Source organism: Pleurodeles waltl, chromosome 2_2 (genome assembly GCF_031143425.1).
Source record: "Pleurodeles waltl isolate 20211129_DDA chromosome 2_2, aPleWal1.hap1.20221129, whole genome shotgun sequence".
In the NCBI taxonomy this organism is placed as follows: domain Eukaryota; kingdom Metazoa; phylum Chordata; class Amphibia; order Caudata; family Salamandridae; genus Pleurodeles; species Pleurodeles waltl.
In genome coordinates, this window is record NC_090439.1 from 1,127,030,198 (window position 1) to 1,127,054,111 (window position 23,914).

Consider the following 23,914-nt stretch of genomic DNA (forward strand, 5'->3'; position numbering starts at 1 on the left):
CACGGTAATATTCTTGTAAAAAATAGCAGCCTGTGTGCATTAATATGAAGTAATAATAAACTTTTACAGGCCTATTGGCTTTAACAAATGCTGCTCATAGTATATGGTAGCCTTAGAGCTAGCTCGTTCATTAAAAAGCCACCGTAACCAATCCGGCCTGCTGCGCAGGACCTAAGCTTTTACATAAGCGAACAGTGCAACACAAGCACACTTTAGGTAAATGCACACACTTTCTGACCAATCAGAAGTTTGCAGAGAGGAATATCTGCGGTGGCGGAGCTTACGCCCCTCTCAGGGCTTCTTGGAGCTGGTTTTCGAGTGACCCCATAAGAGCTAGTGACTATCAAGCCAGAACTAAAATTGCACCTGGGTGCGTTCATGAAAGAAAGATGACCTCTGACCTGGAGCCCGAAGGGCTGAGGCTGCACACCTAAGAGAAATATATAGCTGTGAATGGCCTCTTGTGTGTACCGTGCTCCCTTCCTTTGTAGCTAGATGTGTGCTACATACACCGCTCACATAAAGTTAGCTGACTGCTATGGCAGGTCTGTCTGTGTGAAGTTAATATTTACTGTGTCAATAGACTGAAGATGCTGCAAATTCAGGCTGGATTAATGATTTGTAAGTGAGCCTTCTAGGATAGGTCACAAACGTCAAAGTCCATTTCTAAAGTTTGCATCCATCTGCAAGGGATCAGTGCCCGTTGTGACATTTCACAAAGAGCCCTTGAAGATGCCGGCAGGACAAGGCAAGGTGCTGACGCTAGAGAGGTTGCACCCCAGGATTACAGACCTCAGAGTGCCGGCCATGGAGAATGTCCTTAAACGGGCTGCAGACATCAAACAGGAACTAGCCCTGGTGAGTGCGCTCTCTGTTTCAATGACCAGATGGGAGCCTGCAGTACCCCTGGGGTTCCGGAGTCCGTACCCCGGGGGACCAGATTCACTGGGTGCTTGCAGCACCGTGAGAGCCCCGAATCAATGGAAGCCTGCAGGATCCCTGTAGGCCCAGAGTCATTGGGACCCTGTGTTAGCCCGCGGGCCCAAATGCAGTGGGAGGGTGCAACACTAAGGGGGGACAGCGTCAGTAGCAGCCTGAGATGCCCTCAGGGGGCCAGGTTCAGTGGGAGCCTGTAACACAGTTGGGGCACTGAGTAAGTAGGTGTCAATGGTACCTGTGGAAGGCTTGGGTACCCCAAGGGTCCAGTCCAGATTCGGTGGTTGTCAGTGTCCAGTGTCTGTTCGCACATGCGGTACCCCAGAAGGCCTGGTGTAGGGGGAGCCTGCTTCTCCCCAAAGGCCGACAATCAGTGAGAGAATGTAGTGCCCCAGGAGGACCAGATTCTGCTAGAGCATGCAGCCCTCGAAGGAGGGGCTAGGGACGCAGATTCAGTGAGAGTCCGCTGTACCCCAAGGTCTCGGAGTTATGGGGTACTTACAGTACCCTTGCAGGACTAAAGTCAGTAGGAGCCTGCAGTACCCCTGGGAGCCTGATGTCAGTACGGACCCGTGGTACCCCTGGGGACACTGAATCAGAAGAACAGTGGTGGGCAGTCTTGTAACCATCACATGGTATTGTAGGTTCTTGAGTATGGCTAGTGCCGCCCACCCCCATCTGCCCCCACCAGACTGGCAGCCGGGAGTGTCATTCAAACTGGGCCTCAAAATCAGAAGTGACATGAGCTTGAGGCAGTTTTATTAAAGTATTGTCGTTTCAAGAAGCTGGAGTTACGAATATAGGTTTCAAAAGATGGAACTGGTGTTGTCCACTGTCCACCTCTGAACGGAGACGAGGATGTCGGCATGGAACGGTCTCTTGGCCTTTGTGTAGTGAGCGGTCCATGACTACACCAGCCTGACTCCTCTTGCCTATTGGATGGCAATATAGCAAAATACTTCTGTTCACTGAGCATAGCTTTGATTGAAAAAGTAGGCACGCCCTAGGTAGTGTCAGTCAGTCGCTACATCCTCGGTTACTTGCATTACAGTTCAGGGAGGACCTGGCCCGCCAGTTCGGGCTGGACTGTTCCCATTGGAACAGGTCAAGACTGTTTTGCATATGGGTAGGTCCAAACTCCAGTGGCATGGTCGGATGAAAAACGATGGATGGGGATGTGGCAAGGGTCAATTGCCAGTGGGTGAGATTAATTTAGCCATTCCAGTCATCGCCTTGTTGTGGTTGCAGTTGACATCCCATCTTTCTAAAAGTGGCATTTTCAGAAATGTGACCTAAACTCCAACTTTACCATTAAATAGTGTTTTAATTTAAATTTCTATAGACACCAAACAGGATTTTCCTATCTGCTCCCAACTGAATGTTGTCACTTAATAACTGTAATAAGTTAACCCATTGTTATCCTATGGAAGAGGTAGGCTTGTGAAAAACAAATGTAAGAGTTTTTTACCATAAGGACTTGTAAAAGTTAAACGTGTATGTCCAACCTCTTTAATACTCTGCATCCTGCCCTATGGGCTATTTGGTGCCTGCCCTATGAGTGATTTGTATGTATTAACCCCTTCGCTGGTAGGCCTTTTCCCCCACCTGTGCTAAACCTTTTTTTGGCTATTTGGGGTAGTATACGCCTAGGCCCCCCATAACCTTTTTTGCGAATGTAGGCCCCCATAACCTTTGTGTCCTTTTTTCCAAAATCCTGAAGATTCTAAAGGTACCCAGAGTTTGTGGATTCACTTGGAGGGGACCGAGAAATTCTGTCAAATACAGCTCAATTTTGTCTTTTTTGGGGAAAATGGGAAAAAGTGCTGTAGGTGAATGCCTATTGTTTTTTCCTGCAGATGGCATCAACAAAGGGTTTGCGGTGATAAAATCACCACCTTCCCAGCTTTCAGGAACAGACAAGAATCAGTATACCACCTTTCTTAACACAGTTTTGGCATTTTACTGGGACATACCCCATTTTTGCTGTCGACCTCCTTCAAGTTAGAGGTATAAATGGGTGTGAAACCAATGGTGGATCCCAGAACGCTATACATTTCTGACAAGTAGACAAAATTGCAAATTCAAGATTTTCCTTTACAAAGTAACAGTTGAAATAAAAAAATATTGAAATTGAGTTAAAAAAACAGCCATTTATGTCTACGTTTTCATCTGTAACTTTTACTGACTATGGAAGATTAAAGAATATATATATACCGTTACGTCCACTGGTCCCTTCTGGTTGTGGGGATATATAGGGCTAGTAGGTTCAGCAAGAACCCGAGGTACCCAGAGCCAATAACTGAGCTGCACCTTGCAATGGTTTTTTATTGTGTACCTAGTATACAGTAATTCATTTGGTGAAATATAATGAGTGAAAAATAGGTATTAAGGAAACCTATGTATTTCTAAAATGAGCTCATGATATGGTGCTTAGAAGCAGGGGTTATCTGCATATCTGAATTTGTGGGTACCCATACTAGCATGAGAATTAGAGGGCATTTCTCAAAATGGCTTCTTTCTCACACACTGTGTTGCATTTGGAAGATGCAAAATGCAGAGAAAGACAATTGGTAAGAACACTTGTTCTACTATTCTTTGTTCCCCCAAGTCTCCTGATACGAATTATACCTCACTTGAGTGGGTAGGCCTAGTGCCCACGACAGGAAAAGTCCCAAAACGCAACATGTACACATCACATTTTTCCACTGATAACGTACCCTTTTTTTACAATGTGCCTAGGTGTGGATTTTGGGCCCTAGCTCAGCCGGCACCTAGGGTAACCTAGCAAACCTGTAAATTTTTTAAAACTAGACATGTACGAGAATACAGGATGGGGTGACTTGTGTAGCTCTCACCAGGTTCTATAACCCAGAATCCCTTGCAAACCCCAGAATCGATACAACGATATGCCACTAAAACAAAAAAACTAAATAAAATTACACATAAGAAACACAATACACATTGTGCACAAATCCAAGGAGAATTTCAGGCACAATAAAACATAAGCCAAATATGCTGCTATTATTACACCATTTACAAAAAACTCATTCATGCATGGCAGTGATATTCATTTGGAGTAAACGGTACAAAAAGTTTTTCTCACCAAACACATGCAACTACACAACCTGCAGATCCATCAGAGCAGGAACCACAAGCAAAGTCACCGCATAGGACAAAAAGATTTGTACTAGGATAAAAAGGAGAAATAAAATAGTATGATCACACAGGCATATTATGTGCCAGTCAACACACACCCCAGCACCAAACATTCAGAAACTTTCCCTGGTGTCTAGTGGTTTTCTGCACCTATTGGGGGCAGATGGGCCAAATAAAGTGGCTGATATGTCCCCAACAGAGGCAGAAACTGCCAAAGTAATTTCTCCCTAAAGGGAAGTGACCATTGCCCAAGGGGCTGCTCCCTAACATGGCCAACCTGGCCATCCCTAGTGGCTTAGTGAATTGTGCCCCCTTTGAGTAGATGGGCTTAATAAAATGGCTGATATGCCCCCAAAAGGGGAAGAAGTGACAAAAATATTCTCCCCCTAAAGGGGAGCGACTCTTGCCCAAGGCGCCGCTCTCCAAACACAAAAATCATGCTTATCTGGAAACCCCTGGTGTCAGGGGGGCAGATAGACCTAAAAAAAAGTGTCCGCTACCCAAAGATGCCAAAACACACTAAAAAACAAAATCCCTAGTGTCTAGTGGGCATTCCTGCTGCACCATCGCGGCCCCATGTGCTATTTTTCAGCAGGAATTCTCCAAAGAGACATCGGAGGAAAGTAAAACCCTTTGCTTTCCCCCGAAGCCTCTGTGTTCACAAACCTTCACCCCCCCTCCCCCAAGGAGAAACTTACCATTCTCCTCAGATGCCTACCCGGCAACTTCTAATGATGTTGGCGCGCAGTGCGTGCTGATGTAGTCAGATGCTGAGAGGGGTCAGCGGTGGCAACAGAAGTGCGTCCGCTGCCATCCCTGGTGGAGGGGTGCAAAAGGGTGTCTCGCAGCCGGGAGCCATCTGACACACATACACAGTGTCATTAGAAGGCTCCCGGACGTTCAACGCACCAATGTAGTTAAAAAGGAAGGTTTAGGCTTAGGAAAAAATGCCTATTTTACCAGTTTAAAACTGGACACTGAGGCTGCATTGGCAGGCACAAGACATGTTTAAAAGGCTACTTAACGGAGTGGCACAATCAGTGTTGCAGGCCGATTAGTAGCATTTAATTAACCGACCCTGGGTACACATAATATCACTTTACTAGGGTCTTACAAGCAAATTAAATGTGCCATTTCACACGCACAAGCATTTTAGCACTGATTAGCAGTGCTAAAGGTTGCAGATTCCTGAAAACCAACAAAAAAGGTTCAGGAAAACAAGAGGGAGAAGTTAAAAGGGGATGACTCTGCAGGGAGCGTCAAGTCCAAGAGGGCCTAATTTAGAGTTTGGTGGACATGATACTCCGTCATATACATGGTGGATGGCCCACCGACCATATTGGCAGTGTATTATTACTTGTAGCACTTGTGATTTGGTGATCAGAATATCTGCCAGGTTTTGACAGAGGATACCATCCGCTAAACTCAAAGTTAGGCCAAAGGTCACATTGAGATGCTGAAAAATGGCAAAAACAAAGTGGGGAACAAGACTTTTTAAAACAATTTTTCTCTTTTCCTTTAGGGTGTACAGAAACCATTCCAGGAGCTTATACCCTGCTACTCTGAAGCCGTTCATTCAGTTGGGCAGAAACCAATAACCTTCATACGGCAGGTAATACCAAGAGACGACCCATTCACCCACCAGCTAACATTCTTTTCTCCTTTCTAGTCCTCCTTTACCCTATGAACCTCATCGTCCCCACCCCCTCTCTTTACCCATATCTTCTACTTCATCCAAAACCTTTGTCTTTGCTCCTCCCTCCACTTCCCTCTTTGCTGAGATGTTGGGCCCAGTCACTGAGCAAGAACACTGGTAGCCATAATTAACGACTGTAAGGTGTAGACAGGTAGAAACATTCATGCACACACTGCAGTTGTCCTGAGTGAATCCAAGCCGAAGAGACTCATTTTAGGTTGAATTCAAGTTTGGTGATTTCACAAACCTTTTTGTGCTACAATTTCTAGGTCATTTGAGCCCTAAATCATCTTTCCCAAGATGTCATGTTAAAAAGAAACTCTTATTTTTTTGCATGCACTATTGGGAGTGAAGGGTTACAGGTTGAACTATTTTGAGTCACCTCAAATTGATTCTGAAAAACTCTCACCTTTTTTAGAATCTTGATGCAAAAATCACCAAAAGAACAAAACACATTTGTCTTCAGCTGAAAGAGTACCCCCACATACCCTCCTAGACTCCTGGGATGCCTTCATCTAAGATCCTTTGAGGGGTATAATGTTGACACTGTGCGCTCAGAATGTGGTCTAATATGATACAGATATTTATGCACCATGAAAAGGGATTTATACTTCAGTTTACTAATAGAACTAGTGAAGAGCTGAGCAGATATGCATCTATTTGAGCTTGTTGTCAGACATACAACAGAGTACTGTTCTAACACTGTAGTCGATATGTTGGATATAAAGTTAGTTTGTGTATTGTTGAGACATAGTGGCCATGTTGGTCATTTGCTTCATTTTGAAATGTGATGTACTGTTGAACTAGCTCCAAGAATCAGTAAAGCAAAGAATATGATTCTTAACACAAGCTTTGTGAACACAAGGTGCTGTTCATATGTGATGTTTGGGGTCCTATTGAGACTGGACCATGGAAATCAGACTGTCATGAGGATAGGTAATTGGGAAAGCAAGCACAGTGTCCAAGTATTTCTTTTTTACATATTTTATTGCAAATATTTACAATTTGAAGTAAAGAGGTGTACAGTGATAGAATCACCCAACAATTGTCCAGCCAATAGAACTGGTGTGTATGGAGGCAGCATTAATGTGAGGAGCAAGTGTCAGCTCAGACGTTATCTCAAGCTCCTTACCCAATGACATGACCTGGTGTATACAGCATCTCTGTCCCTCTACTGTTATTGCCTCCAGCTCTGCTGCATTTCACTTCAAAAGCTGACTTCTCTGATGTAAAATTAAGCAAAAATGTTTTTGGGGATGGGTTAGGTGTAGCTTTTAAACATAGCTTGATTTTATTCTCATTAACATAGGTGTAAAACATAATTTTCTGATTTGTGTTGGCCAATTTTAACTACAAAGTTAATATCCAAAATGCTACAGCTCCACCATTTTTTCTATCCACTCCAGGGGATCCACCCATAAAGTGGGAAAAATGGAAAAACGTTTTTGAAAGATACTCCAAAGTATGTGGTACCACAATGAATGCCAAAAGAAGAACTGTGTTGTTGTTGCATTGTCTTGGAACAGAGGGTCAAGAGGTATTTGATCATCTACCTGATATTCCTGACAGTGAATCTATTGATCTAAATGAATACAAAGGCTGTATTAGATGGCTTGATTTACATTATTTACCAAAAGTTAATACCATTCTGGAGAGACACTATTTTGGCAAAAGAGTACAGTTCGAGGGTTAATCTATGGAAAATTACATAACTGATCCTAGACGTTTGGCTTCTTCATGCAAATTTGGTATGTTGCTTGATGAGAGAATTAGTGATCAGTTTATGCTCGGTTGCAATATTGACAAGGTACAAGATGAACTGTGGTTACTTGATGATCCTTACATAGATAAGGTTATAACTCTTGCAAAGAAAATTGAGCACTCCATAAAGTGTATTGAAGTGATGAAAAAAAGAGGATAACAAAGATGTCAATTTTGTAAGGGAGGATAAAATTAAATATAATATGGACATACATAAAGAGGCTATACAAGTAAATCAAGGAAAAAATGTTACAGGTGTGGCAATGGAGGTCACTTTGCATATGACAAGATATGTCCAGCTCTCAATAGTTCTTGTATATTTTGTAAAAAGAAGGAGCACTTTTCATCAGTGTGTAGATCGAGGAAAACTAAGCAAGCTGTGAATGAAGTTGATTGAGCTCATGAAGATGATAGTTTTACAAGTTACGGATAATAACTTTAGTGGTCCTTTAGATTACATTTACATTGAAGAAAACAAACTAGGTACTATTTGACTCTGTAGCTAAAATTACCATACTTGCTAATAAATTGTATGAGAACTTAAGGGGAAAATCAAATTGTTGAAACCTGATATTAAACCTTATGCTTATAGGGGAGGAGCTATTGATCTGCATGGTTATTTTATTGGTCTGATTGAATACGACCAACATTACACATCAGGGAAAATGTATGTGTCCAAGAAAGGTGACAGCGTCATAAGTTGGTGGCATCAAAAGGATCTAGGAGTAATGCTGGATCCTAAAAGTTCTCCACCCATTATAGTGAAGAAACAACAATGTGTGAACAAGGTTGAAAATGTTGAGACGTCTTCTGAACTACTGACTGAATTATATTAGGAGTTCTCTACCATTTTCAGGGATAAGATAGGGTGTATGAAAGGATATGCTCACAAAATTCGGTTGGTTCCGGGAGCCGTACCTTTCTGTAGCAAAGTCCGCAGTATTCCGTTTGCAGTGAGGAGCGAGTTACAGTCTGAGTTAGAAAAATTAAAGGAACAAGGGGTGATTGAAGAGGTGGAAATGACAGAATGGCTGTCTCCAATTGTGATAGTGAGGAAACCCACTGGAAGTATAAGACTATATGTGGACCTCCGCAAGGTTAACAGGAGCGTGTTGGTTGATAAATATCCTCTTCAAAATATATCTGAATTACTAATGATGTTGTTTGGAGCCAAAATATTTTCTACAATTGACCTTATTTTGGCCTATCATCAGATAGAGTTGGATGAGTCATGTAGAACTCTAACAGCATTTATAACAAAGTTTGGTACATATAGGTTTGTCAGACTACCTTTTGGTTTGATTTCTACAGCATCAGTTTCTATTGTGTAATGGAGAAAAATTAGTGTGGAATTGATGGAGTGTGTATATTTTATTAGGATTATATTTTAGTTTATGAAAAAGATACTGTTGAACAAAATGGAAGAATTAGGAACGTACTGAAGAAAATTTCTGAACACAACTTGACTAATGAAGCAGAGAAGTGCAAATTTGCTGTTAATACTATTGATTACTTAGGTCACACAATAATGGGTGATGGCATGATACCCAAAAGAGACTTGATTAACACTATTCAAGACATGGTTTTTCCCACAACAAAAGAGGAACTGATGTGGTTCCTTGGGGTGGCTGAATATTCCAATACATTTATAAAGGACTTTGCCAGTTCCTGTTTTAACATGAGATGGTGGTTAAAGAAGGCGGTTGAATTCGCATGGTGTGATGAGTGTGAGAAAGTTTATAGAGTTGAAGAAGAATCTAGCAAAGGCACCGAAATTAAAGAATTTTGACCCCCAATGTACAATCTACATTGACTACTGATGCTAGTGTTGCAACAGGGTGGGGTTAGACCTAAAAACACAATTATTTTAATTTCCAGAAGTTTGAAAGGTGCAGAAACAAAATATTCAGTTATAGAGAGGGAAGCACTTGCAGTCCATTGGGCCATCAAAAAATTGAAGAAGTTCTTATGGGGAGGTTCATTTGTAGGGAGAACGGATCACAAACCATTGTGTGAGGTATTCAGTTCTAAGGGAATTGAAGCAGTGTCAGGGAGGATCACTAAGTGGGTAGCGAGCTTACAAGAATATGACTTTGTGGTGAAATATATTCCGGGAGCAGACAATATTTCAGCAGATGTCCTGTCCAGACTGGTGCCGGATTTGAGCAAATAGGGTGATGATGGTATCAGAATGACTCAGAATGATTTGAGAGCGTGTGTGAACTTGATTATGAAATCATATCTGAAGAGAAGTGGCGTGAGGAAATTAAATTGGACAGTGTTTTAGTAGAAATCATAAAATTGTTACAGGTGGGTTGGAAGTATAAGGAACAAGGTAGTGTTGAGTGTAGAGATTTTTAGGGTGTTAAAGATTAACTGGCATTGGATGGGGGCTTTTTAGTCAGAGGCACAAGACTAATTCCACCTACTAATTTGAGAGGACTTTTGATAGACCACACACATAAAAGCCACATGGGCATTTCCAAAACTAAAGAAAGATTGCGATCTTATTGGTGGCCTAGTATGGATATTCAAACTGAGAGGGCAGTGAGAGATTGTATGCAGTGTGCTGTCAGTGAGAAAGCTATGAAACCCAAGATGCAACACATGGTCATTAGAAATAGACCTTTGGGGCCATGGCAGGACATTGTGCTGGACATTTTGAAGCCCATTCATAGTGAAAATTCAGAGAATTACGTCATTGTGTTTGTAGATATGTTTTCAAGGTGGCCTGGAGTGTGTTTTACTAGAAATATTGAAACTAAAAATGTGATTGCGTTTTTAAAAGAATTAATAGCTAGGGAAGGGATTCCTTCAGCTCTTCTCACTGACAATGGTGTACAACTGGTTTCTAAACAGATGGAAGACTTTTTGAAAGGGTGTGGTATAAAATATAAAAAGGTTTTTTTGTATCATCCTGAATGCAGTGGGATGGTTGAGAGATTTAACAGAGTTATTAAGGAGACTATCACATGCCACAGAACAGTCAATTAAACAGGAAACAAGAGGTGGTCAAGAAAGTAGGGGTATATAGACACACTCAACACACAACCGCAGGACAAACAATGTTTGCGTTCCCAATATGATTCTTGAACCAGGCTGGGTAAATAAACTTTTGAGTGTCAAAATTTAGTAGCTGAAAATTGAAGACATGAAGAACAGGCAAAGGGAAGAGCAAGTAAACTGAGTTTTGATAGAAGGAACTTGGTGAAAGAAACTGTAGTTGATGTTGGGGATTGGGTGATGATAAAGACACACATTTTGAGGGATGGTGGAGGAAAGCTATCCAAACCTATGAGAGTGTTAAAACTATTCACAAATACAGTTAAGACTGAAGATAACCGAATATGGAATTTAAATAGAGTGGTCAAATTCAGTGGAAATGAGAAGGCATGTGATAAGACTGACACACATATTGAAGGAAGATTTGAAACTGCAGAGGATACAGCTCTGAGGAGATCGAACAGGAACATCAGGATTCTGTTAATTCTTAAGGACTACAAGCTAAAATGATGGTTACAGAAAGTTTTATGTACAATATTGTTCTTGGTAATTTTTAGGTAAAAGTATTGTTTATGCAAGTTTAGTTTAGCAATTCAATATGATTTTTTTTAGTTGTAGAATGAATAGTAATAATTGCATTTAAGTGTGTTATGTGAGGGAGATGTGTTATTTATATTAATATTGGAGTTTAGCACTCCACAATGGAACTCTCGCCTTTTTAGGTACTGAAAGGAATGTTAGGATTTGAAAGTGGAGACAGGTGGAAGGAGGACGTGAAGAGGAGGTGCGGTGGGTGAGACGTCTATAAGTTTGTACTTCAAAGCCACAATAAAAAGTAATTGGCTTCAACAAACCAACCTGCAACACCCTTTTGATTTACTTATAAGTCCCTAGTAAAGTGCAACACATGTGCCCAGGGCCCTTGGCATTTAAAAGTACTTGCCAAGCCTTAAACTCCCCTTTTTCTACATATAAGCCATCCCTAAGGTAGGTTCTAGGTAACCCATAGGACAGGGTGCCATATAAGTAAAACGCAGGACATTTACATATGTGTTTTCTATGTCCTGGTACTGGGCATTCGTTTTCCACTACTGTGAGGCCTGCTCCTTTCATAGACTAGCCTTGGGAATGCCCTCAGATACTTTTTGAGTGGTAGATTCTGATCTAAAAGGGATAACCAGGTCATATTTAGTATGGCCAGAATGGTAATAGAAAAACCTGCTTATTGGTGAGGTTGGAATTAATATTACTATTTTAGAAATGGCACTTTTAAAAAAGTGAGCATTTCTTTGCACTTAAAACCATCTGTGCCTTACAGCTAGTCTCCAATCAATGACTGGTCTGTGCTGGTTGACAGCCCCCTTGTGCATTTCACCCAGGCAACCACAAACACAGTACACTCAGTCACATCTGCATTCATCTGCATACTGAATGTGTCTTTCTGGGCTGGAAGGGGGGAATGCCTGACACATTTCAAAGGCCAGTGGCCTGCCCTCACACAATAGACTGATCACCCCCCACTGGGACCCTGGCAGACAGGGCTGGGCTGAAAGGGGAGCTTGTGCACTTCAAAACCACTCTTTGAAGTTTCCCCCTCTTTGGGTATATAAGCTGGGTCTCTGACCCCACCAACTCAGACACTTCTGGACCTACACTTGCACCCTGCCAGAGGAGCTGCCTGGCTGCCCAAAGGACTCATCTGGAATGCTTTGCTCTGAAGGACTGCTGCCCTGCTGCCCTCCTTGCTTCTGACTTTGCTGGAAGGACTCTGCCTTCCCCAAAAGTGCTCTCCAACGACTTGGATTAAGCTTGCCTCCCGTTTCTGAAGTCTCAGGACCAACAAAGACTTCACCTCTTCAAGAAATTCCTTGTGCGTCAAAAATCAGCAAAAAATTGATGCAAAGCTTGCATTGCATCCAAGAAATCACCTCACCGCTGACTGGAATGATGCAGCCCGACTTATTGACTGGAAATTCAATGCAGCGTCTACCTTGCAATGGAAAATTTGACGCATCGCCTATCAGATCAATGCAGCGCCTGTTACTTCTTCCAGCGTGTCAAGATTTTTTAGTGCATCATCTCCGGGAGTCAAAATATCCCCAGATCGCAGTGAGCAACCAAGACTGCGTGCTGAAAAATGACGCAAACCCCCTGCAGCTGGAATGAAATGGCGCATCGTCTGTGCTGCGTTCAAAAATCCGACGCAACACCTTATTTTTCCACGCATCTCCTCCTCTGCAGTCTCCGTGCATTGTTATTTGTGATGCATACCAGGTACTGTGTGTAACAAAGAGACAACTGTTTATTTCTAAGGATTGAGACTCTTTTTTTTAAACCTATTAAAATTGATATTTCAGCTTGCGCTTATTGAATCATTGTCATTTTGACCTTATATTATTCAGATAAATATCTATATTTCTAAACCTGTGTGGTGTATTTTTGTGGGGTTTTCACTCTGTTACTGAATGATTTATTGCACACATACTTTACATATTGCCTTCTAAGTTAGGCCTGGCTGCTCAATGCCAAGCTACCAGAGGGTAGCCACAGGATAATTCGGATTCCGTTGTGACTTACCCTAACTACGATTATGTTCCCTACTTGGACAAGGGCGGATACCTCTGCCAACTAGAGACACCATTTCTAACAGTGCATTTTATTTTTAAATAGCCAAAATGAATTATTTTATGTTGACTTAATTTCCTATTGGGTTACATTTTAAGTCACTGCCTCCATTTTGTTCTATGGGGGTGTGTTGCAGTACTTCTGATTGTCCATGTGTGGTGCTGGATTTACTCCACGGCTGGGCTGGACTACAGTCACAACTTTACTGTGGTGGCATTTTGGGCTCTAATAACTTTAAAAGTGTGGTTTGTCAATAGCAATGATTGTACTCTTTTGTGGGTAGATGTATGTATTAACATATCCCTCCCTCAACTCTACCTTACTCCTCCCTAAGCTCCTCTCATTTTGTAGTAGGTACTCCCCATTTCACCCCGTTCACCTGGTGCCCGCCACATTTACTACTAATAGATCTCCCTGTAGACAAAATATAAGAAGTGGAGATTTCCATCCGTAGATTTGAGAACTGCAGTTTGTAGCAGGTAAGTGGTGCTATATTAGTTCTACTTTATATACTACAAAATGCAGTCTGTGAATCAGGCCAATTGTGAGCTTAATCACTAAAAATGGTGATTGAGAGGATCCTGAAGGACCTTGACATTTCCAGGGAACAAAGTCAAAGTAAGTGGTAAGAATTGCAATGCCTCGGTGAGATGGCAAAAAAGCCTTCCAGGACTGTTGAGGTCTCAGTTTCAATGAGGGACTGCTGGAGAGACTGTGTAAAATGGTATTTTGAAATATTTCCCATGTTCAGCATTTTAGTATCTGTAACATAGTGGACTGTTTTCATGCAAAAATCTGAGGAAAATAAGAAGGATATATTTCCATTTCCATTGAAAGTCTAGGGTGAATATTACCATTTCATGAGAATATTCACAGCCTGTGAAATTATTGGAAACTCCGTACATTTCCACTAAAGAAAACAATAGGGGCCTCATTTACGAGGCCTGTGGCGTAGGGCGGCACAGCAGGTGCCTTGCTAGGCCACCCTGTGCCACCAGGAAAGGGCAGAAATGCGCCACATCTACAAGATACGGAGCATTTCTGTCCTCTCCCCCTGCCTGGCGCACAAATTGCTGCCATGCACCAATGCAGGCACCCTTGCACCACGGTGCAAGGTTGCCTGCGTTGTGGGGATGATTGTTTTTGTGCAGGAAGGACACCTTTCTGCACAAAAACTATCACAAGAGGTGTTTTCCTCTTTCTATGTGTGCTGCAAAATGCAGCACACATAGAAAGAGGAAAAAAGGGGGTGAAATAAAGATATTTCTCCCCGTTGCTTCACTCTTACATCACCCCTGCAGTGGCGTAGGACTCTGACGCATTCCCAGACTTGTAAATCTGGGACTGCATCAGATTCCTTTGGGTTCCATGGGTGTTGCTTGGGAAGACCCCAAGCAACACCCATGGAACACCCCTTTTACGCAGTGTTTAGTGTGAAAGTGGTCCATTTTTACAAGGCCATGAAAAGCCACGCAAGGTGAATTTGTGTGGCCTTGTAAATATGGGCTGGCACATTGCACCACCGGAGTATAAAAAAATGATGGTCCGTGGCGCAGTGTGCCGCTTAGGCCTCGTAAATGAGGCCCTGGATTTCCATAAAAATCCCAGTGCACTTTAAGGATAAAAGGATTTTGCATTTGATGGGAAAAGCTACAAGACAATAGTATTTTGGGGAATTCTGCAGGTTCACTTGGGTTCAATAAGACATCCAGTAAAACAAGGACTCTTCGGAAAAACAATTAAAAAAGTAATATTACAAAATTTGATGATTTGCGATCCATTCAACTATAACTTACAAAACATAGATGTGTTGTGTAGCCATTGCTGTTTTGTATGTTAGAATGTATCTGGGGCAGACCTGAACCTGAAAATAAACTAGTACAAACTATAAAATATACTTTGACAAAGAACTCATAGGTGACACATAATTAATTCTTCCTAAGTTCAGAGAGTGGGGCAAGGGACACTATGGGGCAACCAGCCAGGCCACTCACCACCTGCCACCATGGATACACATTGACTTGTGTTTTGTGCTCTCTGCAGGTAGCTGCTGTCTGTGCTTTCCCAGAACTCCTCAATAGCGACAGTCTGCCAGAGGACGTCAAGCATCGGGCCCGGAGTTTGCTCGAAGAGTTAATTGGGGGCACCATTGGTATGTTCAGATAGTCCTTTATGTTTCTTGTGGAGCATGCTCCTTGTTTTCCTACAGGTACAGGCAAGCGTGATAAGAAAAGTAAGAATCCTAGACAATTATGGTACCTGTTTGTGGTCATGGATAGCAGGGCTAGCTATCCTTGATCTGGCTATTAGTTCATCAGTTTATCAGTGATGTAGCAGCACTTGTCAAGGTCAGTTGGTAAGTTTGTGCTCAAGGCCATTTGTATTATATCCCGTGAGCTGATTGGTATATTGATCTCCACTGTGGAGATCTCTGAGGGACCAGGCTCCAATTGTTCTCCAGGAGCCATGTACAAAAACTAATTGCCAGTTCTTGGATGTGGCAAAATTCCAAGACCCCTAGACCGAGAAGATCAGTCTGAGCCAGCTGTAGATGCAACCAATAGGAAATGGGAACAGATCTCTTCAATACATGTTAAGAATAGTGAAACATGCCTGGGAACCAAGACAAGGAAGAAGAAAGAATGGACGGGAGAAGACACATGGCAGGGCATGGCAAGACAGACGGGTAGTAATTCATGGAGGCCAAATCCAAGAGGCCGAAAAGTATAACCAACAGTGCATAGAAACAAACAGCATTCAAAACAGACCCCCCCAGGATATTGCGGCATGAAACGGGAAAGTTTGTGGCACAGATATGGAAATTTTGCAGCAAACTATCAGGATTTTTGTGCCACAATATATTACTGACCATCATTAGTTTTTTGTATAGTTTTTCCCGTAATTGAGTCAGATGTAGGAAAGCATTTCAAAACCCCTCATAATTCATTTCTTTCTGTGTTGCAAAACAAAGGAGGAGTTCACAGATGCCCAGTTTCCTGAAAGCAACTTTACCACAGATTAAATGTTTGAGGTGGAAGCATGAACACTCAAAAAGGAAAAAAATATAATGTAATTTTTAACATCCCTTTTCGTGGATGCTCAGTAGCCCCAGACAAATAACAAGTTAAGGGCAAAAAACTAGGAATATATAACAGAATTCAGCGTGGCAGGCCACCTGAGAGGGGCATGAGTGCTGAGTGAGCAGATGATTCCATATCAATAGGGCTGCAATTGAGGTAGTCTTGTGTATCTGGGAGTTGTTATTCGCATCCAATTAATCGATCAGACAAAACAACAAAATTACAAAGGCATTTATAAAGGGGAGTCCAGAACTGATATCATTGTATCTGCAAACCTTATCATAAAAGACCACAGGAATAAGTTAGGCCAAGCATGTCAATAATGTCTTAATTGAAGAACAAGCTATAATATTCAGTAGAAAAGATGCACTTCTCCAAACAGGTTACAGACCATACAGCAACCCATGAAGCGTCCCACACATGCAGATTAGGAATGGTGTCTAACAGGTAAACTTTCTTGGGTGAAAATCACACAGCAGTTAAAACCAGTGAATTTTAAAGACGTAGCAGCCACCAGGAAAGCAAAGTCCGTATCCCCAATATTCAACCAAAACTAGGCTTCTAAGCAAAAGTGACCTTGGTTAAAGTTTGATGGAAATAATTCTAGAAGGCAGGTGCCTCTCAAAATGTTGGTTGGGGTTAGGGTAGAACCAGGTGTATTTTTTGAAAGATTACCCTTCTCACCTAAAGTACCGTTGTTTTTATCACTCCTGGCCCATCAGAAACTCTCCACATTTTAGAGAAAGGCAAGTCACTAAAAGCTACAGCCAGGTGCCTGGCTCAGCTCGAGGTCCCCTTTGAACCTCTAACCCAAAACGAGGCACATTTTCACAGGAGCTGGCTAGCCCAGTGGCTACAGCTTCCGACCACATGCATGAGGGAACCAGGATTCCAGGCAAATCTTCCCTGTGCTGAAAACAAAAAACGTGAAGCATCAGTAAGTCCTTGGGCAAATTTTGTGCAATGTAAAACTGCCAAAAATAAAATGTGGATTCTGCCTGTCGCCCGTGCTCTGTGCTCGGCCTCCAAAAAATAGTCAAAGCATTTATCTTTGATGTCAGAAAGCAGCACCCATGCTCTAGTGCCTGAATTGCAGTGTGAAACTGGAAAATCTGGAATCAATACCGGCGACCGAATTGTGTGATCCTAGGCAAATACTTTTTCACCCCACCTCCTCCTTTGTTCATTTTCATATATGAGAACACCTTCAAGTAAATATGTAAGATGTGTGCTGTACAAAAAACTCTCCTCTGCTTGATTTAATAGCCTGTGATGTTTCTCCATCCTTTATAGGGAATCCAGGCCACATATATGGTGCAAATGACAATTGACTTGCCTCTTACTTCAGTAACAGCACTGGCATCAGCAAGGGGGCAGGCATGTGTTTCAGTTCATGTTTAGGACTCTCACCTTTAACATCCACCTCTCAACACAGAGATACTAATCTGAAACCCTTTGACTTCTTAAAAGAAAAACATTTTAAAAGTTTTTGAAGACAGCTTATCATGTTAAAGCATGCTGTCTGCTGCATAATTTACATGCCAAATATTTTAAGGGCTTGGCTTGTTAAGAGCCAGCTGAAGACCTGGCTCTTAAAGTAACCACCCCCTGGGTGGGCACAGCTTACTTATCTGCAAGCACCCAGATACCCTCTAGGGTGATTAGTGTACTATACAGATAGGAATAACATAGCATACTTTAGTGTACTATACAGATAGGAATAACATAGCATACTAAGTAAGTAGGTTCTTGGAAAAAGCTGTCTTTGCAGTTTTAGAACCTCTGTTACATACTGGCCGCATGCCAGATTCATGGTGCAGGAACCTGGTGGTCTCAGCCCTCGTGCCATGTAAAGGGCACCAGAATGTCTGGCTTAGCGGTTCTCTTAGATGTAGAAAGGAACATATTTTAATGTGATTGGGTGATCCTAAAAAAAATGTCTCCACTATTTGCGAACCGGGACCAGAACAGATAATTTGGGCTTATTGTAGTATAATGGTGCTGATCACGCTCACTTCTAGATCACTTCAGAAAATCACAAGCATATATTGCTGCTTGGATGCCTGTAGATTTGTGCTTGAGAAGATTGTTAGAACAACGCTATGGACAGTAGCGGCTGGTGATAGGGAAAAGTAGTGGGGCAGTGAGGGGGGCACAGGCTGAGGCTCCCAGACTCCCCTTTGGCAAGTCCAGACGCTGCAGGTGATACCCGTGAGAGCAGCGATTGGGCGGAGCGGGTTGATTTTGCACTCCATCAGGGACTGGGAGCCTGTGCCTGCTGTGTTCTCCACCCACCAATGCTGCTGGAGTAGAGAAATGTCAATGCGCATGTCAGTTTGGCTGTCCTAAGACAGGCATCCAAACCGACATGCGCATTGACAGTGGTGCCCACCTCTCCTCCACCTTCTTCCTATGCCTCCGCCCCTAAGACTCAGCTCCTAATGAAAAATAAAATCATAATAAACGTGTTATTATCATTTTATTTTTTGTTTGCCTCGGCTGGCAGGCATGGGATGCTCCTCTGCCACTGGCTATGGAACACATTGGTTTTACATGATCATAAATTTTTCTGGCAAATAATATGGCTCTGCAATAAAACCTGAGTTAGAAACCAGTGGGGCAGGGTGAGTCAGTATTCCCAGATGATTTTCACCTTAAACAGTTGTAAGCAAGGCTGCATTCTGTCCCCCCTGCCTTTTTAACCACACGTCGCAAATCTTCTTGAATGTTTGAAAGTCATAAAATGCTTTCTTCTGAAGATAGCAAGGGGAGATGTTTCAGTGCCTGTTTATGCAGATAACTTGGTTTTGGTGGATAACACTCCTATTGGTTTGTAGCAGATTCTTGCATTGGTGTTTTACAATAGGAATACCCATTTAAAGATGAACCTGAAAAAGACCCAAATCATGGTCTTTGATAAAGGTGATAATACATTTTCTTGGCCAGTAAATGGAGCAGCATTGAACCTGCTGCGTAATATGACTATTCGGATTGAAATTAAACGACCAGCCACCATTTATAACTTGTAACCCTTTTATGGTGCCACATACCCTAGCTCCATCATAAGTTTTTCCAGTTTATCCTTTCTTCTCTATTTTTTGCTGTGCTGCTATTATCATTCAAGCACATCAGCACTTAATTATGGATAATTAATACCACTGCATTGCAGCACTGTTTAGCTAGAGGTTCTTTTAGGGCCCTCATGCACGGTAATATGGGGGTTTGTTCTCCATGACACAGTGGCCCATATTTCTACTTTTTTAGCACCGCATTTGCGTCATTTTTTTACGCAAAAGCGGCGCAAACTTATTTTGTACGTTTGCGCCGCTTTTGCGTCAAAAAGCGGTGCAAATGCGGCGCTAAAAAAGTATAAATATGGGCCAGTGTTTTCTGGCACTGCAAATGTGTCCACTTTCCCCACAAAATTGGTTCTACATATGAAAGTTGATCGATGCTACCAAAGCCGTGCCAAAAGCATTACCGTGCTGCGCACCAGTATCAGGTGAAACCTATTGTAGATCTTGGCCTAATCATTTTCACAGATTTTTTAGGCACAGGAAGCACCTTAGTGGTTGTCATTCATTTAGAGTTAGGCTGTTCTGCAACTAGCAAAGTTGTTGGCGAAACAGCTTTAAACTTGTGTCATAGAAGTTAAATTGAAAGGAGTAACTATTATAAAATCAATAGTTTGGGGTGAAATCATTTTGCATAAATTCAATAGCTGACAGCTCTATCTTTAAACTATATTGAAAGTATATGAAATTGAAAGTTCTGGGATAAATTTAACCTTTCAAAAATGCTTTAAATAAAACATGTTCATGAATGAATTAAGATAGCAAATTTTAATGCACCAACCTCTGTTTTAATTACAGTAGGCTAGCTTCATAATGCTATTCTTAAGATGTCTTGCTACCAGTGGTAGATCATAAATATCTTTGTTCCAGGATATAGTACACTGACTTTAGTGGAAAGTGGTGCATAAGTGTTGCAATAACTACTTGTACACAATGTAAGCATTTGCTGCACATCTTTACAACTGTCCAGTATTAACAGCCATGAAAACTGTATGCTAGAATGTCGTATACAGAAATTATGCCTGACATAAATATTGTGTCCCATTATCATTTACCAACATGTTATCCCATAGGGTGTAGATTTTGTTTTTAGTTACAATATAATATTTATGTCAGACTATATCCTGATGTTGCTATTCCGACACCACACTAAAATGCTTATCTGAAATCGTTTTTTTTTAACCATACAATATACAAACTGTCAATGATGCTATGAACATTTGTGTAGAAAGTACAATAAATGAAATATGTCAGTTAATTGTAAAGTTTTTGGAAGGGTCATATATCTCTTTTTTAAATTATTAATGTTAATTTGTGTTAAAATATCTCATAAATCATTGACTAACTTTTGATTTTAGGCCCATATTTATACTTTTTGCGCGCCGCATTTGCGTAATTTTTTGACACAAAAGCAGCACACACTTACAAAATGCAATTGTATTTTGTAAGTTTGTGCCGATTTTGCGTCAAACAATGATGTAAATGCGGTGTTAAAACAGTATAAATATGGGCCTTAGTTTCTTATTTTGCAGCCGGGAATTTTTTTACTGTAAGAGTCTACCTTAAGGGTCTTTGTATTTCGAATAGTTTAGAATAGTTAAAATAGTGGGCTTTTGAACCAATTTCAATAATGTGTTGCCAGCTAGCACATTTCAGTTCATGGAGCTAGCTAGAATGTGTGTCAAAACAGAAGCCATACCAACTCGCAATTGATATGCCATAAAGATTATTTAAAAAAAAGTCAAAAAATGTTGGTTTTCCTGATAGAAGGCAAAGGTGTTCCTGACTGGTTGGTCGAAAGAGGGAACTCTGATCCCCGACGATCAAGCAAGTGCACAGATTGACAGCACCCAGGGGCAGTCGCAATAAAAGATGAATGAGAGATTGTAGGAGGCTGGCCTGGCTTGTAGTGGGTACCAGAGGTACGTACACCTTGTGCCAGGTCCAGTTATCCCTTATTAGTAGAGAAGAGGTGTTTCTAGCAGCTTAGGCTGATAGAAGGTAGCTATGGCAAAGCAGCTTAGGCTGAACTAGGAGAAATGCAAAGCTCCTACTATACCACTTATATCATATGCACAATATCATAAGAAAACACAATACACAGAGTTGCTAAAAATAAAGGTACTTTATTTTTATGACAATATGCCAAAAGTATCTCAGTGAGTACCCTCAGTAAGAAGGTAAGTAATATACACAAGTTATATGTACACATACCAAAATTAGGTAAGTAAGAGCAAGAAAAGTAATGTAAACAGTGTAGAATTACAATAGGTTGCTATAGGCAAGCATAGGTGTAGGGGCAACACAAACCATATACTCCAAAAGTGGAATGCGAATCACGATTGGACGCCAGACCTATGGGAGCTTGTAGAGGGTCGCTGGGACTGTAAGAAAACAGTCGGGGTGTCCAAGATACCCCACCCAAAACCCTGAAAAGTAGGAGTAAAGTACACCTACTACCCCAATAGGACACAATAGTCGTGATAGGGGGATTCTGCAAGAAGAACAAACACCAGCAGTGCACTGACAACAGATTTCCGGACCTGCAAGGCAAGGGGACCAAGTCCAATAGTCGCGACAGTGTCCAGGGTGGGCAGGAGCCCAGGAAACCCCGGATGAAGGTGCAAGGAAGCTGCCTCCAGTTGGAAGAAGCTTGGAGTTCTGCAAGAAAGAAGAGGACTAGGAACTTCTCCTTTGGAAGAAAGATATCCAACGTCGCGATGAAGCTTGCAGAGGTGTTCCCATGCAGAAATACCGCAAACAAGCCTTGCTAGCTGCAAGGGTTGTGGTAGAGATTTTTGGGTGCTTCTGAGGACCAGGAAGGACCAGGATGTCGCCTTTTGGAGGAAGAGACAGAGGGAGCGCTCAGCAACTCAGAGCCCTCACCGAAGCAGGCAGCACCCACAGAAGTACCCGAACAGGCACTTAGAAGAAGAGTGAACCGGAGTCCATGCAAAGTTACAAAAGGGGGTCCCACTATGTTGGAGGACAACTCAGAAGGTTGTGCACTGCAGGACGGAGTGCTGGGGACCCAGGCTTGGCTGTGCATGAAGGAAATCCTGGAAGAGTGCACAGGAGCCGGAGCAGCTGCAAATCACATGGTACACAGCTTTGCAGTCTAGCGTGGGGAGGCAAGGACTTACCTCCACCAAACTTGGACTGAAGAGTCACTGGACTGTGGGAGTCACTTGGACAGAGTTGCTGTGTTCCAGGGACCACGCTCATTAGGATGAGAGGGGACCCAGAGGACCAGTGATGCAGTCTTTTGGTGCCTGCATTAGCAGGAGAAAGATTCCGTCGACCCACAGGAGATTTCTTTGGAGCTTCTGGTGCAGGGTGCAGGCAGGCTACCCCCCAGAGCATGAACCACCTGGAAACAGTTGAGAAAGCTGGCAGGATTAGGCGCTACAATGTTGCTGGTAGTCGTCTTGCTACTTTGTTGAGGTTTTGCAGGCGTCCTGGAGCAGTCAGCGGTCGATCCTTGGTAGAAGGTGAAGAGGGAGATGCAGAGGAACTCTGGTGAGCTCTTGCATTTGTTATCTGAAGAATTCCCCAAAGCAGAGACCCTAAATTGCCGGAAAATTAGGTTTGGCTACCAGGTTAGGAGGATTGGCTACCAAGAGAGGTAAGAGCCTATCAGAAGAAACCTCTGACATCACCTTCTGGCACTGGCCACTCATTGCAGTCCAGTGTGCCCCCAACACCTCTGTTTCCAAGATGGCAGAGGTCTGGGACATACTGGAGGATCCCTGGGCACCTCCCCTGGGAGGTACTGGTCAGGGGAGTGGTCACTCCCCTTTCCTTTGTCCAGTTTCGCGCCGGAGCAGGGCTGGGGGATCCCTGAACTGGTGTAGACTGGCTTATGCAGAGATGGGCACCATCTGTGCCCATCAAAGCATTTCCAGAGGCTGGGGGAGGTTACTCCTCCCCAGCCCTTCACACCTATTTCCAAAGGGAGAGGGTGTAACACCCTCTCTCCGAGGAAATCCTTTGTTCTGCCTTCCTGGGCCAGGGCTGCCTGGACCCAAGGAGGGGAGCAACTTGTCTGAGGGGTTGGCAGCTGCAGTGGAGACCCCGGAAAGGTAGTTTGGCAGTACCTGGGTTCTGTGCTAGAGACCCGGGGATCATGGAATTGTCCCCCCAATGCCAGAATGGTATTGGGGTGACAATTCCATGATCTTAGACATGTTACATCGCCATGTTCGAAGTTACCATTGTGACGCTATACATAGGTAGTGACCGATGTATAGTGCACGCGTGTAATGGTGTCCCCGCACTCACAAAGTCCGGGGAATTTGCCTTGAACGATGTGGGGGCACCTTGGCTAGTGCAAGGGTGCCCACACACTAAGTAACTTTGCACCCAACCTTCACCAGGTGAAGGTTAAACATATAGGTGACTTATAAGTTACTTATGTGTAGTGGTAAATGGCTGTGAAATAACGTGGACGTTATTTCACGCAGGCTGCAGTGGCAGGCCTGTGTAAGAATTGTCAGAGCTCCCTATGGGTGGCAAAAGAAATGCTGTAGCCCATAGGGATCTCCTGGAACCCCAATACCCTGGGTACCTCAGTACCATATACA

The 23,914-nt window shown here is 42.7% G+C and overlaps 1 protein-coding gene across 1 annotated transcript in view; it reads left to right on the forward strand.

The window, feature by feature from the left end:
* Positions 1-691: 691 nt before the first annotated feature.
* The window catches only part of LOC138282927 (alanine aminotransferase 2-like), a 66,363-nt gene continuing 43,140 nt past the window's right edge, over positions 692-23,914 (forward strand). The window contains exons 1-3 of the mRNA XM_069220986.1: positions 692-858; positions 5,615-5,704; positions 15,221-15,329. Coding sequence (XP_069077087.1) covers positions 733-858; positions 5,615-5,704; positions 15,221-15,329 — 325 coding nt within the window. The 5' untranslated portion in view covers positions 692-732. The remainder of the gene's footprint in view (positions 859-5,614; positions 5,705-15,220; positions 15,330-23,914) is intronic.